The 22,789-nt window shown below is 34.6% G+C and overlaps 1 protein-coding gene across 1 annotated transcript in view; it reads right to left on the reverse strand.

Annotated features, from left to right (window-relative positions):
- LOC129938394 (E3 ubiquitin-protein ligase HRD1) overlaps positions 1–22,789 on the reverse strand; it is a 73,147-nt gene that overhangs the window by 3,331 nt on the left and 47,027 nt on the right. The window contains exons 6-7 of the mRNA XM_056045928.1: positions 14,921–15,135; positions 14,663–14,862 (exon numbers count right to left, since the gene is read on the reverse strand). Coding sequence (XP_055901903.1) covers positions 14,663–14,862; positions 14,921–15,135 — 415 coding nt within the window. The remainder of the gene's footprint in view (positions 1–14,662; positions 14,863–14,920; positions 15,136–22,789) is intronic.

Genomic DNA, 22,789 nt, shown 5'->3' on the forward strand with positions numbered 1-22,789 from the left:
GTTAACAAAACTTTCTTCTTCTTACTTAACTAATGTATTTGGTTTTGGAAAGCTCGGAAACCCCATGTTTCCATGAGAACGCTGCGTTGGTTGGCTTCAGCACTTCTTTCGTAAGGTAAAGGGATATTGTGCCGTGGGGTATCTACGCATCTAAAACAGCCTCCAATAAAGCAATGGTCGTCCTTGTGCTTATGCTTAAGGCAATTAGGGCAAATCGCTCTCTTGTCTACAAAATCTTTGCGCAGATGAAGTGAGAGCATTGCGAAGACTGGGAATTTCCAAATTTAGATGGTCCATTGAGTTTACTGCTCAGGCTTCATTTCATTTGAAATTTCGGGCGTCCAGAAAAAAGAGGAAAAGGAATTCACAATGGTGCTTCCTAGAGCTAGACTCGCATAGGAGAAAATTTATAGAAAGCTCTTTAACCCAGCCAAGCTACACAAACAGCTTCTCGCTGGGATTCTTATAAGGAATCCCTTATAAGTTATAAAAAGGCACTAAGAATATCTAAAGGATCTTCTTGGCGGTCCTTTTGTAGTACAATAGAAGAAACATCCGAGACCTCTAGGCTATGAAAATTAACTTTAAACTTATCCAGCAATGCCAAGCTGTCTGTAAATGCAGATAGTTCCTGGACAATTTCAAGTGAAGAATCACTGAACTTGTTACTAGATACGCAATTCCCTAGTTGCTACTCACCGCAGCTTTAACAATCAAATGCGCTCAAATTAATACTAATCTCCGATGTGATAATACCAGTTGAACTACAAAAGGCCTCAGAATTTTCAACAGCTTTCTATATCTGGTTTATATTTCATCGGCATGGAGAGAAATTAATGTTGTTTTCATACCCAAAGAAGAAAAATGTTCACAAGTCACCAATAAAGATCTACGACCTATAAGTCTACCATAATTCCTACGTAAGAATGGAGTTATAACCATTTACACTAATATCTGACTAGCAGATAGTGCTTCACTGCAATGCGGATGACGTTGTTATAGCGATTTCAGGAAAGAATCTTAACACCGTATAAGAGCTTTTACAAAACACCTTAGACAAACTAATACTTTGGGCTGATCTGTTTGAACTGGGTGTCAACCCATACAAAACCGATTTACTTCTATTTTTGAGGAAATTACAAATTTTAATGTTAACCCTCCCTGTATCAAAGGTATCCAATACAAATTCTCAGACGAGGCTAAGTATTTGGGTCTTATTTTAAATAAAAAACTAAACGGGAAACCATTGCTTGTAGCCGGTTCAAACAGACATTCCAGGAAATTGTAAGGCAGATAAACTCTCCAGAAATGGCAAAGAATAACCCATTCTACCACGTTTGGCTAATGCTGGCCATACCAATCGCTACATGTAAACTATTGCAAGACGCTATAAAAAAGGCAAAGATCAGGAACATCACCACGTGTAAGGCCTGGAACATATGTGGCTTACACTTGATTCAAAGCGCTTAAGGTGGTTGCTATCTCTAAGCACATCGCATATAAGTTCGATAATCGGAATCATAACTGGGCACTGTCTAATAGGGAAGCACGCCATGCGGCTAGGAGAATTTTCAAATGACTTCTGCAGGATATTTATGGATGAAGGGGAGGAGGAACAGTTCTTCACCTCCCCTTTACATGCCCTGCTCTAGCTCGGTTATAAGGATCTAAACGATCTCAATCATTTTAACATAATCATTCATTCACGTTTCGTAGGGGACCCAAACTGGCTTCATTGAGCTTAGAAAAAAACTTATACAAAAAAATTATTTTTAAACATGGAGAATAAAAAACCGACTTAAGGTAAAGGTTTTTAATTGGTTGTTTCATACATTTAGCATTTTCCTGCATTTTTTCAATATATTTATATATATCAACTATCAATTAGATACTTGATATATAGCAATATTTTTGATGCATTATGGCCATCAACTTTGTTGATGAACTGTGAATTTTATCATTATTGTGATTGATTTTTTGACATACTTGGTATAACGGATATCAAAAAAAAGTGGATACACATCAATTTTTATACTATCCACAAATTCTTGGTTGAAAAGCATCAAATACTTTTTAATTTAGAAAAATAAATATAAAAGGTACGTTTTTTTCATTCTCTTCATAGAATAAAATATATACCTGGGGTTTGCTACCATTACAAATATGTATACAGAAACAGCGAAAAACGATGTTTAATTCGGTTGCTATAGATATATTTTCGCATGCATTCCAACCAATAGATTTTGACGAACGAATGTTATAAGATACTTTTTTTAATTCTTGCATTGGCTGATAAAAATTCATTGCAGATTCGTTCAAAACTTTGGCTTTCCAAACAAGACTTCCTGGAGTTGTTAAACGATATTGATGAAAAACGTAAACCGTTCAAAAGTTAGTAATCCAGCGGTTTTAAAACTCTTTGCCCAAGGAAGGTACCAATTGAGTGTAGAAAACATTGCTTACTATCCTGCTCTTAAATACAAAAATACCACATAAAGAAACAAAGTCATTTTTTATAAGAGCAACTACATTTTCGAACAAAAAATTTTTCATTTAGTGGCCAAAAAAAAAACAATGAATATTTCACATTTGAAACGTCAAATAAAATAAATAAAACTCATGCGCAACGAACCTTTGATAAATATTAACAATCGGTCTAAAATTACCAGTTGATACCCCTTATCCAACTTATCAAATAATTTATAGAAATTATCGACAATCAAATTGATACTCATAATAAGGTTGTTAGTTTATAAATGCCTAATGTTAAATAAATACATTTTTTACAAGAGAAAAATTAAACGTGCGGTCCGCAATTGCAAATATGCAAATTCATGTCAAATGTTATTTAACTCCCGGGACGTTACAATTTTATATTTTATTATAATATAAATAACCTGCAATTTTCAAACTGTGCCACACGCCTATGTTTTAAAGTTTAATGCTATAAAGGTTTGATGAACCAAAGATCAGAAACATAACAGTTCAAGTTGAATGCATATTTCAAAGTAAGCTCTAAGCTAGCTTATGGTGAATTTTTATAATATAGTATCACAAAAAAGTCATTGAAGCTTTCTATAACCGTATCAATTGTATCGAATGCAGCCTTGAAATCGAAAAAAAAGGGCATAAGGTTTCTGCTATGAAAGAGTACACGCAATGCTTCTCAAAATTAATATATTATCGTTTGTAGAGTAACCGCCTGCTATTATTGTAGTATTTTGTTATGATTCAGTTTTCTGAATCAAAAATATCGCCTTTTTTATGAATTCGAAACATAATCGCCTCCTTGAACTGATTCGGTTTGTCGTGTATTTTTGTATATAACGGTGAGTTTTAGAATGAGTTCAATAGTTCTATATTTAAAACCACAACCGTGATCTTATCGACTTTTCCATCTTTGAGCTTATTTATTGCTGGACGTACTTCTTCTTCAAAAATATCAGCATCTTGGATATTGTTCACAAAAAAGGGCAAAGCATAATGAACATTGGAGCATCGTTTGTTTTGCTAAAGTTATTGAAATAGATCTGTTAACACATTGAAAGATAGTTAAGATAGTGTAACGCTGATTCGTAAATTTTCGCCTTCAGAAACAAAGTTTTTTCTTTTGGCAGATAAGTTTGTGATTTTTTTTCGTTTCGATGTAAGGCCTTTTAAGATATTAGGTATGTCTCTGAAACGCTCTCAGCCACCCGAGCTGTTTCGCAAAGCTGTTTCGCAATCATCGTCAAACCACTGACTGTTTAGTGTTAATTTTTATTGCGTGAGGTTACTAGCAAACATGTTCTCTCTTCCCGCTACCTTATTAATCCGAGCATTCAATTATTTTATTATCACTTGAATGCCACAAAGCTTGGCTCCATTAAAGGTTTTTTTTTTTAATTTATAACCATCTTGTCGTCTTTTATAACAACTCTTATCTCTGAGTTCAATTTACTGAGTTTCTTTTTTATCCTCAGAAGCTGGTTTCACTTTTGTCTTATAGCTTAAGGAAAATCTTTGAACATTATGATCCTGCTTTAATTTTGGTCTGCTCTATAAGGCACACTTATAACAAAAATTGAATAATTTTTGAATTCAGTGAACTAAAAAGTTTTGCATTATAGACCCACTCGAAAAATGAATATTGCAAGCAGTTTTGCATAAACGGGCCACTGTGCGTCGTCAATGGTCAGAATGGTGGGAAGAAATGGCAACAATGGATGTTCAATTTTTAACAAAAAATAATCTTATGTTATGATGCACATTTTCAGCTTAGTGGATTTGTCAATTTTGTTAGTAAATGTATTGAGATCTTCGCTGACCAAAAATTAGGGCAAAAAATACTGCAATGTCCCAAAGGCAGTCAAAATTGTTGGTCATTTGTAAAAAACATGAGGAATTCTTCCTCTTCCTCGGTTTTTGCACTCGTTGTCAATGACACCCGCACTCGTACATAAGTCCTTGAAGATCTAAACACACATAAATCCGCTGGTCCGGATGGTATCCCCACTATTGTTCCGAAGAGGTGTTCTTCAACGCTGGCGTAAGCTTTTTTATCAGGTCTCGTCCCGAGAGGATGGAAAACTACATTTGTCCAGCCCATTCCCAAAAAAGGCAAATTTTAATCACCTTCTAACTACCGACCGATTGCGCTTACCTCCCTTCTTTCCAAGGTCATGGAAACGCAGATTAATTATCAGCCCAAGAAATATATCGAATATCGAAAGCTTCTTAATGACTGTTAGTACGGCTTTCGAAGCAATAGGTCCACTGGTGATCTCATGGTTCATCTCACCAACCAATGGAGCAAATCTTTACATCGCTTCGGAGAAAGTAAGATTATTGCACTTCATATTTCAAAACCATTTGATAGGGTTTGGTATCAGACTCCCTTATCGAAAATACGTGCTTTCGGTTTTCATGAATTCCATCTTCATTAGATTAGTAATTACCTTTCGGATCGTTCAATACAAGTAGTATTGTATGGATTCAAGTCTGAAATCCTTAATATAAATGCTGGTGTGCCCGAGGGCTCTGTTTTATCTCCATTACTCTTTCTTATTTTTAAAAATGATCTCCGGTCTTTAACTTATAATCTAATATATTGTGTCGCTGACAATAATACTCTTAGTTGTTCTTATTCGTTTTCAGACTCACATCCCTCTTCTTCGGATGGGGAACTCCAACGACAAAATATGATAAGCTCATTCAATTCCGACCTAATCAGCATTGTCCAATGGGGATTAAAAAACAGCGTGGAATTTAATGCTTTGAAAACCCAATGCTGTTTTGCATCGTTAAAGCGAGATATACCCCCCTTGCCAGCATCCATGGGTGGCACTTGCATAAATGAGACTGAACATGTCGATATTCTCGGTATGTGTGTCACCAACCAGCTCTTGTGGAACGATCACATAAGCGATATCGCCAAAAAATGCAGCAAAGATGTTTGGGTTTCCTTAGGCAATGCAAGAAATGTTTTACATCTTCTGATCTGGCTGTTATCTACAAGACTTATATTCCTCCAATGCTTGGGTATAACTCTTTTGGATAGTATTGAACGTAGAGCATTTAAATTGATAGGTAATAATATCATCACAAGTTCATTTACTTCGCTTAAACATCGTCGTAAGGTTTCTAGTCTCACCTTTTTTTACCGTTATTATAACGGTTTATGCTCTAGTGAAATAGCCAGCTGCATTCTTCCCCTTAAACCCTCTCTAGTCTTCCTAGTGCTCACACTGTGCCTCTGTAGAATACGGGTAGTAGTATCCCCTCCAATGCTCACTTACGGCATGGCTTCACGCGAGATCATTCGAACTTGACGTGTTGTAAGCTTGTTATTTTGCGCGTGGTTGGCAATTTTCCATAACTTTCACCTAACTTGAAAAAGTTAGGAATAATAATTTTATTGGATCTCCCTATTTTTCTAGCGATTTCACGCATCTTCGATGAAGTGATTTTTGACCTTTCTGCCGCACTTAAAATTCTTCCACGCGGCTTGGAAAGATTCTCTATTTTTTATTGCGCAATCAAAAATGTATAATCTTTCAAGGTGATACATAAATGTTAAAAATGCCTTAATTTTGGTTTGACAGATCATTTTGGATACAAAAATGAAACGTACTACCAGGTTGTAATCGATGAGTTATGAGTTGTGCACAGACAGTTGTAATGGTTTTATGGGAATTTCCTCTACTATAAAATAGGCTTATACTTTGACTTAAATTCACACATACACTTAAGCTTGCACTACCACCTAAGATATTGTTTCTTACTGGATAACAGCCTTATAAGGAGTTTCAATTTGATAGTCGATAATTTCTATCAATTATTTGATATGTTGGTATTATGGGTATCAACTGGTAATTTTAGGCTGATTGTGACTATTTATCAAAAGTTAATTTATTTTTTTTTTGACGTTTTACTTGTAAAGTATTCGTTGTTTTTTTTTGCCACTAAAGAAAAAATTTCTTTGTGCAAAAAAAAAAGAATTTTAATTTACATTTGGAATTGATTGCTGATCGGTTTAAGTTTTTCCTCAATATCGCTTAAGCCTGAAGTTTTGAATGAATCTGCAATAAAGTTTCATCACCCAATGCAAGAATTAAAGGTTTGAAGATTCACGTAACGCTCTGCGTATATTGAGTTGCTGACTTGCATTAACTTCATCATAACTCCCTTCAAAAAACAATTCCGTCGAAGTCATAAGTCCTTAAATTTTTTGTTTTGCCTTTGAAAATATTGAAATATAAGTTTTTTGTTTGCATCCGAAAATATACCTATAGCAAGCAAATTAAATTGCTGTTTTTTTATATTTACATATTTTTTATGAAGAGAATGAAAAAAAAGTACCTTTTATAATTATTTTTCTAAATTAAAAAGTATTTGATGCTTATCAACCAAAAACGTTAGAAAATATTTTACTTTCTATGTTAGCTGATAGTCAAAGATGTGTTCGAGAATTGAGCCATGGAAGGATTTTGAAAAACAGAACGGAAATAGAAGGCCGGAAAATGAATGACGTCCCACAGTTTAAGACCCTAATTATTCATTTCAGTGCCGATGGTTGCATAGATCTAATAATATGGGTTTCATAATATAATAATATCAGATATCAGATGAAAATTTACGCGCTTTAGTAGAAAATGTTTCTGAAAAGAGCTATCCAAATACCAATTACGCACTCAAGCAGTCGTTAGATGCATAAAGCTGGTGGCAGAAGCCACGAATTCAGAAACGGAAAGCTAGAATTTCATGTCTTAACTGTTGACAAATTTGTATGAAAGCAGGGATTTGTTAAAACCTAAGAACGATCTTTTCTTACTTATCCAGTAAATTAATTTTGTTTGTTTCATAATACGGAATATACAATTGAAAGGGCATTTATGCTTTCGAATAGAGGAACCTTAGGACGTAATTCAGTTTTGCTAAAAACTTGTGGTATCATTTTAAAAAACAAAAATTGAATTTTTATTACCTGAGATAGAATAGTTGCTGGTGCACACACGCAGATGCTACAGGATTGAATAGGGAACAATGTAAGCACAGAGTACATGATACCCTGTCTGTACTTCAATAAACCTTCTTACAATAAACGAATAGTGGAGTAGGAGCAGGTTTCTTTTCTGAGACACTCAATCTTGCGAACTGTTTTAGACTTTCTGATTAAAGCAGCGACTTTCAAGGTAAGTATCTCAAAGTATCACAGGCTGATATCTATATATATTTATTGATAGCCAAGCTGCATTAAAACCCATTTTACCACAACAACCATATCGAAGCTTGTCAATTACTGTCGATAAGAACTTACGGTTCTAAGTTCACAGTATAACATAAGACTCTGCTCGGTACCAGGTGACAGCGATATACTTGGAAGCGGGAGAGCTGATGAGCTGGCGAGAATAGGTAAAACACTTAACCAATCCAGTTTAGACTCAACTATATGCATACCATTCTGTGAATCGTTGGTAACAAGAAACCAATGAAAAATGGAAGGCATACTAAAAGGTGACAATCTATTGTGTTACCATAAAAAGAAAATGCGGCTTACCACCGATGACATGTGCGAAGGCTGCCCACTTCTTATGCCGCTGACCAGCACTTTATCAGCCTAGAAATAAATTCTTTATCAGGTACTTCTTTAATAATATATATAGAGATTTTCTAGCAAGTCGCATATTAGTTTTCATGAAAAGCCTTTTAATGCTTAGATCATAGAAATCTATAAATACAGGGTTATCCATTTGCGGTTTCAGGAGTAAACGTAAATATGTTATTTCTTTTTAGCCATAGAAATAAAAACTAAAGTGGTGTCAAATCGTATAATCTTGATGGCCAGTTGGTATCGGCACGATGAGAAAATTCGCAGACAGGAATTGTCTCTTGCAATAAAGCCATATTCGCTCAAATTGTGTGGCAGTCCAGTTTCTTCAAAATGTTGCCAATAACTTGCATAGTTGGACGATTATGTAAACCATAATCTCCTCTTAAAGCACGATATGTGACTGTTAAAGAATCACAATTTGTGCATAAGGTTTTAACAATTTGTATGCATTGTGCAATAGTTAAACGATCCATTTGGTAGAAGTCAGATTTTTTATTATTCGTTGGTTTCATGAAATAAATTAAAATAACGCTGAAAAAATAACTCCGTTTTTCAAAATTCGTCTAAATTTAATTTTAAAACAGCGAAATACAGTCAATTTTCATATTTCTGCCTTCTTAAACTCTGTGAAAGTGAAATAATATCGAATTCTGATTCAAGAATAAAGTCAAAATAAATACCATCAGAAAAAAGTGATAAGTGTTAGTTTTAGAAAATAATAAAACCCATATTATTTTCCGAAAAACACACAGCGTCGTTTTTAAAGAAGCTGATGCGCACTGGCTTTTAAATTTCTAAGAATCAAATCCATTTTGATGCAATATGTGGAGTAAACACGGAGCTTCTGTAGATGTCAAACATATCAGCCGCGCCATAGCCGTCATTTCCTCGTAGCGTCTTCACCAGCAAGGTACTTGCCCAGACGTTATTATGAATTTTTTTTAATAATTCAACTTAGAACAAATAACATCTCCGAGACTATAATTTAACATAACTTAACATTTTATAATTATATTAGCTCAAAGTTTAAAAAAAGAAAAGTTGAATTTAGGTTAGCGTTTGTATTTTTGTATTAGTATTATTTTCGGAATGTATTCTTTGCACTCCAGTTTTCTACATGTCATCTAATAGTTGTTTGTGGTAAAGCACCAATGCCCTTATTTTCTAAGATAGAGTGAATCCGACCTTTGATGGGGGCTCCAGCGCCCGAGCTTTAAGGTCAGACATCCAAAAGGCTTGGTCCTATTCTGATGACAAAATTAAATACTTTCCCCGAGATTTGTATAAGTGTGCTGGAACCCTTGGCATTATGTTGGGCGGAGGGAAAAAATACAACATAGGTAATAATCCCAATTCCGGCTGAAAGCATTTTTGTATGCTGCGGCCTGATCTTTGCAGTCTATCGATACATAATTGTCGAGAACTGTTGCCTCTTTTAAAGCAAAAAGACCTATCTCTGGTAATCCGGTTTTTTTTTTTAACTTCCACTGTTGCTTGGGGAAGAAGAAGACTGTCGAACGAACTCATGACAGTCTGTTAACTCTGGAAGATGGATGGTAAAAAGCAGATGTTGTTACATTGAGCGGATAGAAAAGATGAAAGAGTTGATGTGCTTAGAAGGTTCAATGATTTAGCGATCCTTCATTCCGTATATAAGCAATCAGAGCTCAATTGTCTGACTGCAAAAGAATATGTGCGTCTTTTGGAACTAAAACCTGCTTTAAATTGCAGTACCATTTTTTCTGACCTGATAACACTATTTCACTCAGTTGAGCAACCTACCCTGCATCTGAAGCTTCTGTTGCCAGAAAATGTGTCACTTTTATTTTGTATATTATCTCGACCTTCATTAACGCTTGCAGGCACAATAATCTCGTTAAGAGCCCCCCGTGGGATGATGAGTTTTTGTCTCGGACGTTTGTTCTACTGCCTTTAAAATTAGTCAATGAAGATGTCAATTCTTGATTTGAAATAAGGAATGATCTTTTGAAATTTAATTTCCAACTCAGTTCGTCTAGAATAGAAAGTTTGAAATTTGACAAACCTGGTCTGTTAGATCATTTATCCGTTGATCCATAGAAGAAACGTAAACCAATGTCTTCACTTTCTGCTCCTCTTTCTGAAACGCTCGTCATCACTGATATTATCTTCAGCTTCGCTCATAGTAAAATATACTTTAAATGGGAAAACAACTTTAATAATTTGCAATGATTAAAAGCTTTGTTCTTAGCGAGACCGAACGAGTGCACAACGCTATGAGGAAGTCGCCGCGATGGTGCAACTTGTTCGTTTGACATCTACAGCAGCTTCGTCCATATTTTAGAAAGAAAGGCGAGAGTACACAGTAGCTTCTTCAACAAAAACGCTGTGTGTTTCGGTAGATCTGCTATTACACGATGAATATATGTAGATGCATGCGCATTCCTCGAATTCTTCTATGTTATCTCGTCCGCTGTTGTAAACGCTATTACACGTTAAAACCAAAGTGCCTGTCTACATGTGTTGTGGCTACTGATGACCCCTTTTCCATTTTGTGTTGTGGAACGACAAACTTGAAAAAATTGTGTTCGAAATTTTGAGAATACTACCGACCGAAATGCATTTATATACTATCACGGTTGCCACTTGAAAAAAGTTTGTGTTCAAATTTAAAAATGACCAACATAATTCAAATCCGGAAAATTTGTATACACAGATTACTGAATTCATCATATTTTGTTTAACATATTTTCCATATTATGCAGATGACATTTATTTTTTATTACGTACAAATAAACTCACAAAATCCCTTACATACTTTATTAAATTAGATTAACCCAAATATAGATGACGACATATATAAAAACAAAGCGTTTTAACATGAGATCACAGTATATAAGTTTTTACATTAATTTCGATTTCGAAAATTTGTACGCCTTGTGTAATGCGTAATTAATTCTCTCTGTTCCCTAAGTCCAATTCAGATCAAGAGTTTATATTTTTAATAAAGTTATTATTTACACAAAGTTGCTTCAATGAGTTTAACAGTTATTTTTATTTAGCCAAGTAAGTACGTTAAAAAAACGTTTTCGTTACTCAAATTGTCGAACATCTTTTTTCGTTTTCGAAAAATATGACCAAATGGAATAAAAAATTACCATCTGACCAAGTGGAAAAATAATGACCAAATTTGATCACAGATGACCAATCTGACAACAGTGTATACTGTGCAACAGCGTTGTCACAACGTTGTGGACACAACACGCATAGACAGGCACAAAGTCATGAATCCAATTTGAAAGCTCTCTTTATTTTTCATTTTCGTGTTGGTCTATGTAGAATTGAATCGGAATTGAATCAGAATTTAGCGAAGGGAATTAGGGAATCTTTCGTACGTTTTACTCTTTAAACCGTTTGTTTACATTGTTGTATTTGTAATGTTGACAATTAGTGCATGAATAGATGTGAAAAGAAACAAAAAAAAAAACGATGCGTTGGGATAGCGGCACTTTGCAAAGCAAAAAAAAAATGGGTAGGTTAATAAGTTTTTTTTTCAGATTTTTCTTTTTACTTTTTTCGATGAAAAACTCAGTTTTAAGCTTTAAATTTGCAGTAATTTTGTTGATAGCGAACCAATGTACATTTTTGTCTTGAAAAAATCATGTTCAACATCAGTTTAATATAATTAATTCAATAATTTAAAGTAATCACTACGAAATTCTTTAAATTTCATATTTTACCTCGGAGTATTGTATCAAAAATGCGTTCGTTAAGCGCAATTTATTGAATTCAAATAAGTTTTCGTAAATGAACGGCCCAAATGTTTGTTTGCAAGTAATTGAAATCTGTATCAATTTAATTAATCCAAGTATATTTACAGTTTGTTTTAAATGATTTAAGCTTGAAATTTTGATTAATAAATATTTAATTAAAAAAAAAGTTATTAAAAATAATCAGAACGATTATACCGAACCTATTGAATAAATGCAGAGCAAATAAAATGCAAATTTTGACATATATCACAAAATGAAAACGTCTTAAAATCGTTCTGAATTCATGCACAACTCATTCAATAGATCATGTAATCGACATGTAGACGTACAAACATTTTTTTTATGAATTCCCATAGTTTAACGCAAAATAAAATTTTCATTCATTCCTTAAAAAAGTTCAAGTTCATTTATTATTGTTTGAAGGGTATGTTTAGTAAAAGTGCTGCTAATAATGAACAAAATTAATGAGTCTTACGTACATGTTTCTGTTTTTCTTACTTTTAGCAATAATAACAGCCAATTATTGCATAACATATTTAATTGTTAACATTGTAAAAAGTCTAGAAATGTTCACATACAAAAATTGTATGCGTAAGAAGATAACATTATTTAGTGAAGAAATATGAATTTTGACGCGTTTACCGATATTTTCGCTATTGGGTTTCCCCATACTGGAATGAAATAAGTTACTTAAATCTATTTATTGCACTAGTTTAGTTAGTAATTTGGTATTGTGTGTAACCATATTGCCTATTTCATTCCTTAAAGATTCTATAAACAAATCAACTTAATTTTAATACATGGTTCCCTCAAATTTGTATTACAAAATGTAACTACAAACAAAATTCTAACTCTAACATAGTCCCTCAAAGAAAAAAAAAATCAGGAATATTCTTGCAATAAATAAAACTAAAATTTGGCCTTGCAATTATCGAACTACTTAAATGATGAAAATACTAATCTAATTAAGGAATCTGAACTAGATAAAGTTGGCAATGGAACTTCACAAATTTGCTTCTCGTAGTATTTTCTGTACAAATCTTCTACCAATTAAAAACCTTTAGAAAAATTACCAAAAAACTACAACCAAAGTAAAAAAAACAAAGCGCCCCGTATATCTTTCACAACCTTCGCGCCACATTAAGCATGAAAGACTGAGGCTAAACCGGTTTGAACGTGTTCGTAATGCAACTTTTTTTTCGCTCTGGCTTCCGGTTTGGGAAATACCGTTATCGGCCACATTTGCCGCACTTACTATAAGTAAACAAAATACAGCACTAACAAATCATTAAATATGTATTTGGTCAATTTTATTTTATTTAATATGCATTTACAACATTTATTTGGATGGAAATTAGAAAGCTATACAAATCTTCCAATTTAAGACCATGACAGCACTTTAGATTCTGTTAGTTAGGATCGTTTCGTTTTTGAACAAAGGCCATGAAATATCCAAAATGATGTATTTAGATAGGCCTGAGGACTTAAAATGAAGCATTTTGATGGGCCTGAAGACTAAATGTGAGAATGTGTTTGGTTTTTCACGCGCACTTTCTAACATTCAGTTCTCAGTAGCTTGTAGGCAAATCTGAGATTCTTGTTCAATGGGGTATTTTTAGCCGTATCCAGGTATACCGGGATCGGATCGAAATAGGATTACTCGCTCCGATCTCACAAAACGAGGTGAATCGAATCGAAAATTGTTTTTTAAACAGGAATGGGGGAATCGTTTTTGCTTGTGTGCGTGTGTCTTTCTTTTTCCTTATGCGAATTATAAAACTAAATATTTTATTTTGTATCTATAAAGATAGAAGTTAATCACAACACAGTACTCGTAGAAATAAAACCAAATGTTATTTCGATTGCATTTCGATTGGATTCTTTAATAAACTGACGCCGTATACATGGATCGAAATCTCAGTACAAATTCGATTCGATTCCTCGATCTCCTTTTTTAACCAGGGTACTTGACGGCTTGTTTTTGTTTGGTATGTCTTAATTTTTTCTTTTGAAATGTATTTAATGCTTTTCTTACATAATCGTTGCAAGAAAAACAACGAAATTGATTTATAAAAAATGCAAACAAAGATGTTTCCTTCTCGAAAAACGAAACTTTATGAAGCAGAATAGTAAAAAAACGGAAAAGAGAAAAGAAAAATGTCAAATAGTTGTACCGATAATTTTACCCACGCGAAACAGGGTCGATTTCCTTCCGTCTCATGTTTTCGATTTTGCACCCTTGTTGCCTAAGCAAATCAAGCATGCTCTGAACAAAGTTTGTTCTGCGCGTTCAGAATTATTTTTGAAACACATATGCTATAAAATTTCCTTCTGCACTAACTCGATTTTAATTGTTAGATTTTTTTTTTCTTTAATTTTACCTGTCAAATGCTTGTGTTCAGCATTCAACTCGGTCTGCTCAGTTATTTTATTCTAAAGCTCATAAAGCACGCTCTGAACAAGCCATGAACACGATCAGAACGAAGAAAAAAAACATATATTGAAGATCTGAACGTTCAGAGGTAAAAAAGAAACACAATTTGTTGTTTGAAAGTGCGGGCTCTGTCTGAACTACAAAAGAAAAACGCCTAAAGCAGACTAGGTAAATGATAAGCTAGACAAGAAACGTCATTAAAACAAAATTGATACATTGTAATTCCCAATTAAAGTTATTTCCCTTTGTAATGGTGCAATAAGGATTCAATATGAAAATCAGTATTATTTTATGTCACCGTGCGCTAAGTAAAATGAGATACATTTTCAGCAGTTGGTCGTATTACACATTAGCAAGGTAAAATAACATCAATTTTAAAAGTACCTTTAAGCGCTCTTCAATATGGCATCTTTCGGAACCCTCCAAAGTTCTCAACTCTTCATCAGATAACAAACTTAAATTTGTTGGCATTGTTGGAGGTGGATCTGAAAAATTAGTAAGAAACGGTACGGGTGTGGGAATGACCACAGGGGTTTGCGGAATTTGCATTGCTGCTCTGTCAACAGTGGGAACAGCTGTATTATCTGAAAATTATAAACTATGTAAAAGAAACAATATGTTTTGAATTTAAAAGTAACATACGACTTGATTCATTTCTTCTTAAATGATCAATAAGTTGTGAATTGATAAAACCTGCTGGATTTTCTCTTTGGGTAGATGCACTTATGTTGTTGTTGTGGAGAATGTTGAGTCTGCATGTTGGACATGTTTGCTGACGTTGGAACCATGAACGAAGACAACTTGTGTGGAAAATATGCCCGCATGGTAATTTCTTAGAATTGACGATCATGTCTTCCCTAAAAATATATTCACCAAGTTAAGTTCGTATTCAGTTTCAAGAAAACATATTGTAAAGTAACATTTATTTAATTAAATTTCGACAAAAATATATATGACATAGTCTTAAAATATACATTTCATAATCATTTCATATTTTAAATTTAGTTTTTGCTTATTTTTTTAGAAACAGTTGGTACAAGTTTTTTATAGCCTTAAAAGAAAAATATTCAGACTTTAGAAATACACCAAAATGCAGTGTTGTCAGTAAAAATGGGTACGGTACATGCCTTGACAGTATTCAAAAATCTAAAATTTTTTGCTTAGAGACCAATGTCGGACCGTACGTAAAATACTTTTAAAATTGGCCAGAGTCTTAATCAATTTTATTCTTACTTATAAAAATTACAGAAAAAACATGCAACAACGCAGCCTAAAAACGTACAATTTTATTAATTTTCGATTCTGATGCTAGTTCAAGTCAGACGCGTATTTAATTCTATTTTATTGCTTTTATTTTTGCGAAATGAGTTCTGAGTGCGGACATTCCGATTATGAGAATTTTATCCACAGAAATATTTTTAACAATGTCTTTCGTGTTGATCGGTGCAAAACTTCACTTGAGCTTGGTGGCATAATAATTGCTGTTCGCATTAGTTTTGGTCTTTCATAAACTCTAAAAGAAAGTCATCTAGGATTCCTCACAATGTTAGTTATAAAGGAGTCAATTCATCAAATGTTGATACTTATTTGGAACTTTTTTGAGTCTGTTTACTGCTCCCCAATTAACACTTTTGTTTCAAACTTGGAAGAAAAAGTTTACATTGGTTAAATGGAATTGACTTTCGATGAGGTTTCAGTAGCGCTTCATACCCTTAAAATAAATAATAGTTGCGGTGCCGATGGAATACCATCTAGCATTTGTAAAAATTGTAGTGATTCTCTTTGTTTGCCTCTGTTGAAATTGTTCAACAACTTATTGTCCATGGAGATCTTGCATACTAGTGAAACGTAGCATTAATGTATTTTTACTCCATCGTTTCAGTGACAAAGATACCACCGTAGCCAGGCTGGAAACAACCAAAGGAAGTTTCTGGCTGGTATCAGCGTATCTTGGGCATGACCACCTTGGCCCTCTCCCTGGAAAAACTCTGGAGAAAGTCGTCGCTGAAGCGGAAAGGCAAAGGATCCGCCTAATTATTGGGAGCGATGCTAACGCTCATCATACTGTATGGGGCAGTACGAATATCAACGACAGAGGTGAGTCTCTTTTTGATTATATTCTTGGTACTAACCTCTTAGTAAGTAATGTTGGTAATGAACCAACCTTCATAACTAAAACTCGACAAGAAGTCTTAAACATAACTCTTGTCTGAGATAGTATACACCATATGATCTTGGACTGGAAAGTATCCAAAGAACACTCGTTCTCTGATTATAGATATATCCAGTTCAATATAAATGTGGATGATAACCCGAGTCCATTGACTTTTCGAAACTATCGGAAAACTGACTGGGCTTTATACAGAAACTCATTACAGAGTTTACTAGAACCTGGACTATCTAGTCCTTCCTCTAACGCTAACGAACTTGACAACAAAGTCAATGACCTTACCTCAGCTATGAACAGATCGCTAGAAATTGCTTGTCCACTTATACACATAAGAGGAAAGAGGAAACCACAATGGTGGGCCTCAGAGCTTGACTTGACAGAAAGGAATGCAGGAAACTTTTCAACCGGGCCAAAGCTGCAAGACTAGCCTCTCATTGGGACTCCTACAAAGAATCCCTAAGAATCTACAAGAAGGCACTAGAGAAATCCAAGCGATCTTCTTGGCGATCCTTCTGTGGCATGATAGAAGAAACTTCTGAAGCCTCTAGGTTACGGAAAATTCTTTCAACTAATCCAGCTATGCCAAGCTGCTTGAAAAATACAGACCGCTCCTGGACAAATTCAAGTAATGAATCGCTGAACTTATTATTGGACACTCACTTTCCTGGTAGTTCTCTTACCGAAACTTGCAACCGTTTTATACGTTCAAGTACAAATTCAACATATCCACAAAGTCTAATCACAAAGGATAAGCTACAATGGGCTCTCAACAGCTTCAAACCATTTAAAGCTGCTGGACCAGATGGTATAATACCAGTCGATTTACAAAAGGCTTCTGATATAATTGCACCAATCCTAGAGGCAATTTTTACCAGATGTCTTTACCTGGTCCATGTTCCCTCGGCATGGAGAGAAGTTAAAGTTGTTTTTATACCTAAAGCAGGTAAATGCTCCCAAGTCAATCCTAAAGATCTACGACCTATAAGTCTATCATCATTCCTTCTTAAGACCCCGGAAAGATTGATTGATATCCATTTAAGGACACGCATCGATACAAGACTTCGGTCTTCGTCTCAACATGCCTACTGTAAAGGTAAATCGGTGGAAACAGCGTTACACACTTTGGTAAGCACCGTCGAATATTCCCTCCATCATAAAGAGTTCACTTTGGTTGCTTTCCTTGACATCGAAGGTGCTTTTAACAACGTGGACACATCTGCAATCACATCTGCACTGACATCTCTAAACGTAGATAGTTCGCTTCGGGAGTTAATTCATTTAATGCTTACTAGCAGAATAATTAACTCAAAACTGGGCAACTCTTCTTGCAGACGATTCGTTAGTAGAGGGACACCGCAAGGTGGTGTTCTATCCCCTCTCCTCTGGAACCTAGTGGTGAATGAAATAATAACTAGTCTCGATGCGGAGGGTTTCAGAGTGATAGCTTATGCGGACGACGTTGCTACTCTTACAAAATGCCTTAGACAGACTAATACTTTGGGCTGATCGGTGTGGAATGGGTGTTAACCCACACAAAACCGATCTGGTCTTATTTTCGAGGAGATACAAAATTCCATTTGTCAACCCTCCTTATATTAAAGGAATCCAATTAAAATTCTCAGACGAGGCTAAATACCTAGGTCTTGTCTTAGACAAAAAACTAAATTGGAAACGTACAGGAAAGAGTCAAAAAGCTACTGTAGCTCTCTTTTCTTGCAAAAAAGCTATTGGTAATAAATGGAGTTTACAGCCCAGAATCACGCATTGGCTATACACATCGGTAATCAGACCGATTTTAACGTACGGTGTGGCAGTATGGTGGCCTGCTTTAGAGAAAGGTATAAACAGGGATAAGTTAAATAAAGTCCAACGTTCAGCCTGCCTATGTATAAGAGGATCGCTTCGCACGACCCCGTCTGCGGCACTGGACACCTTGCTCTACCTTACACCTCTTGACATGTTTAGCAAACAAATAGCTGCAAGCTCGGCTATTCGCCCCAATGCTTCGTCGCAGTGGACTAACAACAACATTGGCAACTCCGTAATTGTAAGGTTCTTAGAATCAATTCCAAAGCACACAGACTACACCATCCCCCAACTACAATTTTACAGGAATTTCCAGATTTCTATACCTACAAGATCTTTTTGGGAGGATAGGACATTCTTAGAGGATGAGTCAATCCACTTTTACACAGATGGCTCAAAAACCAAAGAAGGGGTTGGTGGTGGTGTGTACTCTGAACGACTGAAATTAAGTCTCTCATTCCGCCTTCCCAATCATTGTAGCGTGTTCCAGGCGGAACTTTTGGCGATTAAGGAAGTCTTGTCTTGGCTCAAAGAAAACGTGATATCAACATCTGATATCCGTATTTTCTCCGACAGCCAGGCCGCTATCAAATCTCTGGACTCTGTCTCTACAAACTCTATAACAGTCCATAATTGTCGAGCATCTCTAATGGAGATGGCGCAACAGTTTAATATTCACCTTTGCTGGGTGCCGGGCCATAGAGACATTCCAGGTAACTGTAAGGCAGATGAACTCGCCAGGAACGGTACAGTACAGCCCATCCTACCACGTTTGGCAAGTACTGGCATATCAATCGCTACTTGTAAACTGCTACTAATGCAAGACGCTGCGAGGAGGGCAGGCACCAGGTGGACCAACATCACCACGTGTCAAGCCACAAAAAACATCTGGCCAACACTGGATTTAAAACGTTCAAGGTGCTTGCTCTCTCTAAGCAGATCGCATATAAGCTATAATAGGTGTCATAACCGGACACTGTCTAATAGAAAAGCACGCCACGAGACTAGGCGTATTCTCAAATGACTTTTGCAGAAGCTGTTTGGACGAGGAAGAGGAAGAAACGGTTCTTCATCTTCTCTGCACATGCCCTGCTCTAGCTCGAAAACGCAATAATTACCTAGGAGAATTCTTCTTTAACGATCTAAACGATCTAAAGCATATCAGTATAATCAGCCTCTCACGTTTCGTAAGGGACTCTAACTGGTTCCATTGATCTTAGGAGGAAGCCTCAAGATTCATGTGGTATCACAATGGGCCATTAAACTGGCCTAAGTGTGTCCGTTTCCATCTTGGACAGCCACTATAACCTAACCTATTGTCCATGGGGTTCTTTTTACCAGAATGGAAAGAAGCATTTATTGTTCCTATATTCAAGGCAGGTTCTAAAAATCTATTATAGAGAATCTGCAAGCTCTCAGCCATCCCCAAACTTTTCGAAAGTTTGGTTAAAGATAAAATACAATTTATGATAAAGGAATGCTTATCTGAGTCACAAAATGGCTTCGTATCAGGTCGGTCTACTGTGACTAATTTGGCTGTTTTCTCTTCATATGTCCTAAATGCAATGGAGAATAAATGTCAAGTAGATGCTATTTACACCGATTTTCGTAAAGCTTTTGATTCGGTAGATCATATTATTTTACTGAAAAAGCTTCAATATTTTGGTTTTCATTCTTAGATGCTTCAATGGATCTCTTCGTATTTAGAAACCAGAACTCAACGAGTAATTATTGACCACAAATTTTCGAGAAGTATAAAATGTACCTCCGGCGTTCCGCAAGGGAGTCATCTTGGCCCCTTACTTTTCCTAATATATATTAATGATATATTTGAAATAATACAAAATTGTAATTATCTATTATATGCTGATGATTTAAAACTGTACTTTAAAATTAAAACCATTGATGATTGTGTAAGAATTCAACAAGATTTGGACCATATTTCTACGAGGTGTTCTTTGAACAGTTTGAAACTTAATATTTTAAAATGCAAAGCTATATAATTTTCTAAATCTGCATTAGCTCCTAATTTTCCATATAAAATCGAATCGAATCTTTTGACTTAAGTTAACAATATCAAAGTTCTAGGCGTTATTTTTAATAATACTTTGTCTCCAAAAAAGCATACAGATTTCATTGTGGATAAGGCGAACACCCTTGTTGGTTTCATTAAAAGGAATAGTAAGGATTTTACGAATCCATATGTTTAACTAACCCTTTATACCTCACTAGTTAGGTCAACAATCGAATATGCTGATGTGAATTGGAACCCATGCTATAGAGTTCATTCTGATAGAATTGAACAGGTATAAAGGCGGTTTACTAAATTTGTGTTTCGTAAAATGCGTTGGAATTTTAGTCCAGACTATAAAGCTAGGTGCCAATTGCTCGGGATAAAATCTCTAGAATCTAGAAGAAAAATTCATGATGTAATGTTTGTGAGAGATATACTTTGCTATCATATAAAAAGTCCGTTTTTGCTTTCTAAGATTTCCATTTATGTACCATCTAGACAGTAAAGAACAAGTTGTTTCCTTTTTGAAAAACTGCATAAAACAAATTATTGAAAAAATGAACCAATATCACGAACCAATATTCCTCGTTCAATGAAGTATGTGTTATTTTTGATTTTCATTTATCTCGAGATACATTTAAAATTGAATTATTGTGTAAGTTTATATTTTAAATAAATAAGTAAACATTTTTTGTAATTGCATCTGTTAAGCAAATCGCTTGTAGATAAATAAATAAAAAAAAATAAAAAAAAAAAAACGTCGGCGTAAACACAAGTCCTTAAAAACAGCAATAAACCGGAACGATAATGGTATCACTTAGTTTTTTTTAACACAAACACGGTTTAATTGGGTCCAATTTTTCTATTTGGCTGCCTTTCGCAAGCTCTGCATGCATTCATTCTCTAAGATCCAAGCATAAATGCAAAGGAATAATTGATCATACACTACCAACTAATAGAAAGAGGACACAATTTTTAGAATGGGTTTTTACTCGTAAATTCATACAATTAAGGGACAAACTGGAAACAAGCATTTTAATTTACCAATGTTAAGTGTTATTTTTATTTTAAATCACCTATAGATTCGTATTCAGCCAAAGATGAAGGCGTTAAATATAAATACTTCGGTAATAATCTGTGTGGATGAATGTGTTTAATGCGTTTGAGCCCTTTTTACACAAAAATAATGATATCTGAATTATTAATTTTGTGAATAAAGGTGTTATGTGCGTAGTTAACACCTTTATTCAAAATTTATTTTCGTTTATTTATGAAAAATTCATCAAACTATGAATGCACTGTAGTTTGCGACAATATTGGTAAGACACATATTATTAAAACAGACAACTTCTAATTTGGATATTGCTGCGCAGATGACTTAATGATGGCTCTATATTTTGTATAGTTTTACACACAATTTGAAACCATTATATTTTACACATGTGTGATAGTAGTGAATTCATAAGGGATATTTTCCTGCACTTGCTATGATGATGTATCTTATTTTGAATATTGGTTGATAAGTGAAATAGATTATTACTATTAAATTCTTGTAGACGACATAATTAATTTTAATTCATTGTTGTGCCATTAAATCTTCGAAATCGAATCGAAAAATCTATGTTGTGATAACAACAGAAATATAATCTAACAAGGATGACACCACCCACAGACGGCACTGCGTTGTAAAAACAACAGCAATATATCAACCAATATGACATTACTAACAAAAAGGACTGCACGCGTCGTCGTCGCGACGCAACGGCATGCACTTTTAACAAGAACATATTCATATTTCATTGAATTGTATCATATAAATTTTTATATTAAAATAATTTTGGCATTCTTTTATTTGAAAATAGTTCACTAAGCATCTATTTTTTATAAAAGTAGGAAATTCATAATAATAAACTTCACTTGCTATTAAAACGGCAATTTACCAGTTCGTTATTTTTTAATTTTTTATTTGCGAATTGTCAAATTTACACTTGCTCTTCGAGAAGAAGAAACAGTGAAGCGTTACCTGACATTGGTATATATTTTAAATCTACAAAAAGTTATCTAAATCAAGAAAAAATACTTACAAATTACGAATAAATACAAGGTAAGCTATTATACAAAATAAAACTACAATACAAATAAATTAAATAAATAAAAACAATACATACATACAAAATAAAAATGTTGGACGAAGCTGAAGTTTTTATCATTGTAGCCAAGCAAAAAACCTTGGCTGAAGATATCGAAACATTGAATAGAAATGTTGATACGGACAGAGCGTCAAGGAAAACCCTCAGGTACAAAGAAGAAAGACTCCAACGTCTGAGTGCACTATGGCCTGAGTTTGACTCAAACCATCAAAAAATAGTGTCAACAGTAAAGAAAGACACTCCTTACATGCAAAGGGATACATATAACCTAGTGAAATCGATGTTCACAGGACTTAAGAAAAAATTACATGGAATTATCCCAGAACTGGAAAAAAGGAATGAAAGTGAAGGAAGCCCAAAGACAGTGCAGA

Source organism: Eupeodes corollae, chromosome 1, assembly GCF_945859685.1.
Source record: "Eupeodes corollae chromosome 1, idEupCoro1.1, whole genome shotgun sequence".
Taxonomy (NCBI): Eukaryota; Metazoa; Arthropoda; class Insecta; order Diptera; family Syrphidae; genus Eupeodes; species Eupeodes corollae.